At 58.8% G+C, this 8,819-nt stretch overlaps 1 protein-coding gene across 1 annotated transcript in view; it reads left to right on the plus strand.

The window, feature by feature from the left end:
• The window catches only part of UNC13A (unc-13 homolog A), a 108,416-nt gene that overhangs the window by 89,535 nt on the left and 10,062 nt on the right, over positions 1-8,819 (plus strand). Inside the window, exons 39-43 of the mRNA XM_019513132.1 lie at positions 2,294-2,323; positions 4,899-4,955; positions 5,333-5,413; positions 5,902-6,049; positions 7,721-7,777. Of these exons, the coding sequence (XP_019368677.1) occupies positions 2,294-2,323; positions 4,899-4,955; positions 5,333-5,413; positions 5,902-6,049; positions 7,721-7,777 (373 nt within the window). The remainder of the gene's footprint in view (positions 1-2,293; positions 2,324-4,898; positions 4,956-5,332; positions 5,414-5,901; positions 6,050-7,720; positions 7,778-8,819) is intronic.

An 8,819-nucleotide genomic window follows, 5' to 3' on the forward strand; every position in this document is an offset into this window, starting at 1 on the left:
CCCCCCCCCCCCGATTCAAGCACAGGCTGTCTTTCCTGCTCCCTTCCTAGCAAGGTCCTCTCTGCTTCCTGAATCAGAGGCCTCAGAATCCAGCCCACAGGGAATGGTGCTGAGAGCAGAGCCAGGCTGTGGATGGGGGCCCTCCAATGCAAATCTGCAGTGCTTGGGGTCAGGCCTGCTCCCACAAACCCACTCTCTCTTCTCCAGGGCTTTCTTAGCTGGCCCCTGGAGCCAGCTGGACCCAGCAGAGGATAACCAGCTGTTGTATTAGAGGATTTTTTTTTTATGCCCCTTTCTACACTAGTGGATTTCCCTAGCACCCCTGCTTCTCCCCACAGTCCTAGTGGCTTCCACAATTCTGTCTCAGAGTGCCAAGTAGGCATTTGCTAGACCCCACATAGCCTTGGTCAGGTCTGGGCTGTTCCAGCTGGAGAAGCCCTGCCCTCTGTGCCTAACAGTGCTTGAAGGCCCTACACATGGTGACTGACTGATGGCATCTCCCTCTTGCAGGTCATGGCAAAGTGGTGGGACGAGGCAGTTCTTCTCCGTGTGGGGCTGAAGCTGGAGCAGTTCCGAGGCACGACCAGGAAGCCAGCCATTTATTACGATGCCTTTGCCTAACTGTAGGACCAGAATGGGAGAGGCTTTGCTTTCCCTGGTCTAGTGTTAATGGGAGTGGAGGAAAAAGGGTGGTCTGGGGTCCATGTGTGTGGTGGGTATCAATGCATGTGCCAATGGGTGTGTGTTACCTTGTTAGCAGGCATAGTTGGGTAGACGTGTGAGAGACAGGGCCCAGCAGGGCAGGGGCACACCTGCTGCAGGGGGTGAGCCAGCTATCCTTGAGATCGCTGGCTGTGACTGGAGATCAGATGGGTGCAGGAAGGAGCTCCCAGCTATAGCAAAGGCAGGGCCACAGGGTTGGTTTCCTGGAGGAGCAGTGGGACACCCAGCTGGCCTGTCATCACCTAGCCCTGCCCTTCCATGGGGTTAATGTTCTGGTTCCTGTGGTGCCCCAAAAGATCTGCCCCAAAAGAACAGCATGAGGAGCAGGGCAGCAGCCTGGCACCTTGTAGAGGGAAGCAGGAGCACAATACCCTCCCCAGCCCACTGCAGTGTGCCAGGCACATCCCCAGGAAAGTGCCCAGTGGGAAACACAGCAGGCAGATTTGCTGCAGGGCTGGGGACAAGGAGGTAGCAGAGTGAGCTGCCAGGTGGCCCAGAGCATAGCAGTGTATATTGGTTTGGGAGACATTAGGTGTGTATGTACTTCTGTGTGTGTGTGCACATACATGTGTGCACGTACACAAGGTGTGAGCTGTATGGAGGTGAGTAGGAAGCCACGTCTCCTGGAAACGGTCAGCCAGTAGCTGCTCCTGGCAGGAATACTGAGAGCAGTGCTCAGGGCAGCGAGGGTGAGGGAGGAGTGACTCTTGGGGGTCAGTGTGTGCTGGAGGGGAATGACACTGGCTCCCCCTGCCAAACAAAACTCTTATTAGGCTTCTGCCATCTCACAGCCCAGGGGTGAGGCAGTACCTGGCAGACTTGGCTGGTAGCCTGGCCTGGTCATCATGTCCATCTGAAATGGTCTTTTTTAACATTTTGAGTTCAAATGGCACTGGATGTGGGGCAGTTAAAGAGTAGCCCTGGAGCCCAAGGCAATACACCAAGAGCCAGAGCAGCTGTCCAGTTTATCATCTGAAAACGTTCAGCCAGGCTGCAGCAGGAAGTGTGCATGTGAGAGCTGGAGTGTGGGGCTGGGAGCCCTGGCTCCTGGGCTCTCTGTTTGGCCACTGATTTGCTTTTTGAGCATGCACCACCCACCTTCTCCCAGCACGCCTGAGTTTCCAAAAATGACTCTAAAAGAGTAGTGACCTGCTCCCAGGGAGCTTGGGGGTCAGTCAGCAGGAGCTTGTAGCAGACCCTGAGATCCTGTAAGGGCAGGGAAATGGAAAAGGAAGTGGCTGGCCATGCAGATTGCCATCTAGCAAAGTGAGCAACTTGTGAAATAAGGGTGAGACCTGACAGACTCCTCACAGGTACCTTTCTGAGGCAAGGGGCCAGATCCTCCCCTGGTATAAACAGGTGCCAAGAGAGATGTGCCAGCTTACACTACCAAGGACCCAGGCCCAGAAAGTCCAGGCCTCACCACCACTAGCTGGAGGAGAGAGCATGCACGGCCCTGCCTCCGCAGCACCCAGGGCTGGTGCACGGGGAGGGGGTGCGGGCACTGGAGGGCTTGTGTGTTCGCTGCTGCTGAAGCCAATAACCATATCCAATGCTGTTCTCTTTCCAGAGCAGGGTGAAGCTGCCCAGTCACACAGATGTAAGGATGCTGTGTTTACTTCTAACCTTGCTTGGTGCCCCCCTTCCTCTGTGCCTCTTGCCTTTGTTCTCGGAGTTGTCGTCCTGTGCATTTGGGGGTGGTTTGGGGGCAGGCCTGTCACTTGTCTCGCTGGTCTCTGTTGTACTGAAAGCCTTTCTTCCTGACTGTGTCTCTTCTTGCTTACCTGCTTGCATGCGGGGGGCAGCCGGGGGTGGGGGCTCAGGGCCAGCCAGTGAAGGACTAAGGGGAGGTCATGTCATAGCAAAGAGACTGGAGCTGCTGCTGCCAGGAGACATGGAGGTGCGTAGGGACTGGTCCTGCCCTGCTGGCAGTCCCAGCCCTGCAGGAGGGAGCAAGGGCTAGTGATTAGTGGGAGAGGCTGGGAGTCAGGGCACTTGGGGTCCCTCCTGGCTTTGGGAGGAGCTGTGCCTAGTGGCTGGTGCCAGAGTCTGGGAATAAGGAGTCACTCCTGGCTCAGCCTCACTGGGGAGCTCTTCCCCCCACACCCCAGCCAGCAAGGGGGACAGTCCCCCCACAAGCGGCAAGGGCAGCTGAGGTCCCCTGCCATTGTGTTGAAGGACGGTGCAGGGCTGGAGGAGCTGATTCAGCTGCTGGAGCTGACCCGGGTGACACAGGGCTCATTCCCACCCCCAGCCCTGACACTTATAAGTTAGGGCAGGGGTAGGCAACCTCCAGCACAGGTGCCAGAGCGTAGCACGTGAAGGCATGTCACTTGGCATGCACGCCTTGGGGTGGACGGCAGGGAGGGGGCTAGGGCTGTGCTGCCCCAACAAGGCTCAGGCCCCTTGCGGCTGTCCCGCTCGCCAACATCTGACAAGTCGAGGGTGCTGGTGTTTTTGGCGCTCTGCCCAAAAATGTCACTGACCCTTGGGTTAGGGCCTGATTAGCCTGAGGTGTGCCTGGCTGAGTCCTTTCCCTCTCTGTGGCAGCAGCTTGGTCAGGGCTGAGGGGCATAGGGCACAGCCTTTGTAAATGGGCATTGGAGAGAGACGCATCCAGCCCCAAGAGAAGAAACCCCCCGGGGGTGGCAGCTTTGCACACGCCCCTCCCTCTGTGCCCCCTTCCAGCCAGCAGCAGGACAGCCACCTGCCTTGCTCTGCTGCCACCGCCTCCCTGTGTGGGGGCCAAAAGCCCTGCGCCGCAACGGCCTCTCCCAGCCTCTGATGGGGGATAGCGGGGCTGGGCTCAAAGCCCTTCCTTCAGGAGTGGGAAGAGGGTGGCTGGGGAGCTCAGGCAACCTTGGGACAGAGCAGAGAGGAGCGGGGTGGGAAGGCAGGAAGCACGAGGGGTCAGCATCCAGCACATGCACAGGCGTCACCGCAGGGAAGTTCACCCGTGGCTGCAGGGTGGCTGCTGAGGGATCAGAGAGCAAGCTGGACTCTCCACCCGGGGTCCAGGGCTGCCGTCTCCATGTCACCCCAGCTCCTCTGTATCCTCCTGTCCCTCTCTGTGGCCTGTCGCACTCGAGCCCCCTCACACCCTGTTTAGCCTTCTCTTTTCTTTTACGCTCCCTGGCTTGTTTGGCTCTGATCGGCGGTGGGGGGGGAGCATAGCTGAGTTTTAGGCTCTGTCTCTGATCTCCTAGCCCCTGTCCTCAGCTGAGCCCCCTGTCAGGATGGGGGGGCCAGGGAAGGCGTGGCAGGGCCTCAGGTCTGGAAGGAGAAGCTGAAAGCACCTCCAGGACAGGCTGCTTGCTGGAGTTGTCTGGCCCAGAGGGAGAGTGAGCAGCCTGGCTCCAGTCTGATCCCAGATTTACACCCTGGAGGCCCCTGCCTGTAGGCTGCAAAGCCCATGCCTCACATCCTGGGCCAAGCTCCAGGGCAGGGGATTGGTGGGGAGCCCCTCATTTCCTGAATATTGACCTCTCCCTCCTGGAGAAGGGCCTTATGCCAGAGGGCAAGCTTCAGGCCTGGCCCAGAGGGACTCCAGGAAGGGCCGAATTTGATGGCTGGCTTGTCACTTGAGGCAAAGAGAGCTTGATACAGCATAAGGCGTGGGCAGAGCACTGGCTGCAGTTCAGACATGTCAGCTCCACAGTCCTCCAGGCAAGACATCATTGCAGGTGTCCAGCAAAACAGGGAGTAACCCCTACAGACCTTAGCCTCCTTCCTACAGGGTCCACTGTCCAAGCCCAGGGGTCCTGCAGGCACGAGGGAGGGGAGGAACATTTGTTTGGATCCCTCACTCTTGTCCTTTCTGCTCCCCAAATGTCCCTGTGGCAGTGCTCCTGGTTCCAGGCACTGTATGTCCCCAGCCTGCCCAAAAATACCAGCTCACTGCTGCTAAAGACACAAACAACTGTGCATGCGGGGGGCAGACACATGGGGGGACAGGTAGGCAAATGAGTACAAAGGTTTTCTTGCCACTACATTGCATTCTGGATGGACACGCACACACACATGCACGTATACTGATGCCAGCCCCCTCTGCTGTCCTGTGATCCACGTCCCCCCTTGGGGGAACTTCTAGCACCATGTCAGGGGCTGAGACCAGCCAGCGTAGCAGCCTGCTCACATGGCCTTTTGTTTTTTGTTGTCTCTCTTGTGCACTGCAGGGCACCCAGATGATCTTCAATGCAGCCAAGGAGCTGGGACAGCTGTCAAAACTGAAGGTAAAAGGGAAAGAGGCTTCAGCTCAGGCGAGGGACTGTTTGCATCGGGATAGCTCCATTGCATTCAAGGCAGGGGCTACCGAACCACCAGGCTCAGTCAGTCAGTGGCTGCATGTGGCACAGGCAACTGTCCATACCTGGAAATCTGCTTGGATTGCCAGCGGTTGTTAATGGGAGGTGTGAAGCTGGCTAGTGAGACATCACTAAAATGCCCTTGTGTAGCGTCATTCCTAATGCGCCGGTGCACGGGCTGTGCCCAGGTATGGTGCCTCGGAGCCAGGGAAGGGAGCCAGGCACCAAGTTCGCACTCTGTGCCCCAGGGCTTGGGGAAGTGGGTGGTGCAGAACTGGGTCTCACAGATGGGCTCATCCTTTCAGGACCACATGGTGCGTGAGGAGGCCAAAAGCCTGACCCCCAAGCAGTGTGCGGTGGTGGAGCTGGCACTGGACACCATCAAGGTAAGTCTCCATCCATTGCTCTGCCCATTGCTGCAGTGCCTGAGAGCCCTGGGACGGGCACAGAACAAAGGCAGTCTCTGCCTCAGGGAACTTAAGACTCTGAGTCAAAAGGCTGGGGATGGATACAGACTGCGTGACAGGAGCCACCGCATCCCTGTCTGCCTGCTGCCCTTCCCTGTCAGCATCCCAGGCTTGACAGGTTGGTGGGGCGAGGGGTGGCTGGCAATGGAGGTGCTAGGGACTGCAAGGGCTGCACTGAGGAGCCACCTACCCAAAGATGCAGCAGGGGAAGTGTGAGTTGATGTGACAGCACTGGGGCATAGGGTGGTGCCGAGACCTCCATGCTGGGGCCTTGTCCGGTACAGCCGGGCTGTGCAGGAGGCACGACACCTTCCTGGCACACTGGCTGCTGTGCTGCTTTGTCTTGTAGCCGTGCCCACCCTGCCCAGGGACCCCCACTTCCATCCTAACTCCTCTCTCCCCCACAGCAATATTTCCATGCAGGAGGAGTTGGGCTGAAGAAAACCTTCCTGGAGAAGAGCCCCGACCTGCAGTCTCTGCGCTACGCCCTCTCCCTGTACACACAGGCCACTGATCTGCTCATCAAAACCTTTGTGCAGACACAGTCATCTCAGGGTAAGCACTGTTAGCACCTGCCCCCCTCCACCTGCAGCTGCTGGCCTGTGCTGCCACAGCTGAGGCACCCTGCTCTTATCTGGGGCTTAGTGCACCAGGTGTGTCTGCCCCTGCTGCCCAGCACAGCAGTGCCACCCAGTGCACACGGCCTATCTGTGGGGAGGGCGTCCGTGGTGCTCTCTGGCCTGTCCCACTTCTCAGGGTACAGTGACATATGACTAGAGCCACAGCGAGGGACTAGCATCCAAAGGGATAAAAAGGCTGTGTGCCCCTCTTCCCACCCCACCCCCTGACACACTTTCCCATGGGTGGGGGGTTTCAGATGTCGTGGGGCAGGAATCCCGGTGGTCAGGGACTGGGGATTTGCCCCTGATACTGCCTGTGCCACCTGCTGGGCAAGAAGAAGCCTCAAGCAGCCTGGCCCCTTCTCCCACCCCATGCTGGGGGTAATGCCCCGACTCCCATGGCATCCTGCTTGACTCCAGGATGGGGGCCGTGCAGCCTGCACTCCACACACCCCAAGAAGGCTCTGGCTGGGGAGTAGCTACACTTGAGGCAGAAGTTGGCCCTCAGCCTATGCCAAGGTGACGGGTTGTGGCTGCTGTAGCTCTGGGGAGCCCAGACTGACACTGGGGACCTGACTGGCAGAGGCATGGAGCACTCTCAACCCCCAGCAGGTCAGGGGCAGTCAGCATCCTTGTCAGTCTGGCCCCAGGGATCTCCAGCTGAGTCCCCAGGGGCACTTAGGGGAGGGGTATGAGCCCAGCATGGGGACAGTGGGTGAGTCTCCAGCCCTGCTGTCACTATGAGCTGCACACAGGTCGCCTCAGGATGTTCAGGCCACTATTACCCTCGCCATCAGGCCCCCAGCACCATCTTCCTCATGTCACCATAAGGTGCAGCCCATGCCCTGGCCAAGGGGAGGGGTGGCTGTGTGTGCAGACAGCGTGCCACAGGCAGAAGGAACGAGCGTGCCGAGGAGGCAGGTGCAGGCAGGCAGGTCTGCATGGCCAGGGCTCCATCCAGGTGGGTGCCAGCCCCAGGCACTGCAGGACGTAGGAGGACCCAGCAGGGGTGGGAGTCTTTGACTTCTCTCTGTGTCTCTGAGTGGGGAACCTGTCCTGTCCGTGCCTTTTGTCTGGTGGCCGCAGGCCACATTGTGCATGGGTAGCCAGGCCTATGGACGGGCTGTGCTGGGAGATGTAACTCCACCCTTCTTCCCCACCTACACCCACGAGGGGTCGGGGGCTGCTCACTGCTGATGCCTTGTGTCACAGGGGAACCGGTGCTGCGGCACCAGGCCCATGTGCCAGCTGGACCCTGGGCTGGCAGGAACCACCTGCACCACCAGCAGAGCTAAAGCGCTGGAAAGAAACTGCCCCAACCATGCAGGAAACCCCCTCCCTGGTGCCATCCCTCTTCAGGCCCGCATCCCCAGCAGGGGTCCCGCTCCCAGCACACCCCGCGCCCGGGCCTTTTGACTCTGTGTTGCTGTGATGTCTTGTTTTGGATTCTCAGCTGGCTCTTCTGTCTGCGATATCTGATCTCTCTCTGTTTTTTTCTTCCCTATCTTTTAACGTTTTCCCCTGTTTCCCTCCCTGACACACATTCTCTTTCTCTTGCTCTTTCTCTGTCTCTTCCCCGTCTCTCTCCCTTTTGCCTCTTTACTAGTCCATGGTGGAAAAGGTATTAGGTTTACCCTTAGTGAAGAAATTTATCCAGAGAAGGGTACGTCTGCCATTCTCAACCCCTGATGCACCTGTCCCGAGCACCCCACCCCACCCACCGGTCAGGGCTAGTAACAGTCCCAGCACCCAGAGCAGGCTGCCCGCACCCCTGCAGGGAGGGGTCTTCAGAGCCTGTTCATTCGGGGCTGGTTGAGAAGTCGGAGGGCTTGCCTCCATCCGTGCCTGGGCCGCGTCCATGGCTCTGGTTCTCCGAGTCAGTCCCCTGCAGGCAAAATTTACAGGCAACGGTCCCGGCAGCGGGTGGGTTGGGACGGTGTCTGTCCATCGAGACTGGGCGTCTGTCTGAAAGAGGCCGTCTTCTTCCTCCTTTCGAGATGGCAGGTGTGGGCATTGCTGCATGGGTAGAAGCAGAGGATCAGATGGGTCCATTCTGGCCTTAAAAATCTCTTAGCCTCGGTACCCCAAGCACCTTGGTTTAGCCTGCTCTGCAGCGGGTGGGATGTGAAGGTGCTGCTGGGCTCCAGAGCCCAGCTGGGAGCAAGGTCCAGACGGCTGAGAGGGCCCGAACCTCTGCTCTGCTGAGCCAGGCACAGGCAGCCTGTCATCACCAAGTCTCCCAGAGCTTTGCTGTGAAGGCATGGCATGGGATGTGCTGGGATGCCCACCTGGCCTCGGCCTTGAAGAGCCCAGGGGATCCTAGGATAGCCAAGCTGTGGCCAGCAGCTCACCAGCCTCAGGGAGACTCTTACTAGCCTTGCTCCAGGTGCACACATCAAGCCCTGCCCCGCTCCCCCCCTTAAGCAAGTGGAATGACTGCATCAGGATGGGGCGGGGGGCTGCCACCCCCGCACATGGCTTGGCACTGGCACTCGCCTTCCAGCTGCCGGTGTCAGCTCCATGTTGGCCTGCGGAGCGGCACGGCGGTTTGTTTGTTCCATGCTTGCGTTGAGCACTGAGATGATCTCTCCTCCTGCCCTTGGTCTTTGGATTGAATGAGTCTCAGCATGTGACTCCGGGGTGGGGAGGGGCGGGTCTCGCTTTGGTTCAGCGCAGATCTGGAGGGCAAGAAAAATATCCGTGGG

The sequence above is a fragment of the Gavialis gangeticus genome, unplaced genomic scaffold (assembly GCF_001723915.1).
Source record: "Gavialis gangeticus isolate Ggan-Ray unplaced genomic scaffold, GavGan_comp1, whole genome shotgun sequence".
Classification (NCBI taxonomy): Eukaryota; Metazoa; Chordata; order Crocodylia; family Gavialidae; genus Gavialis; species Gavialis gangeticus.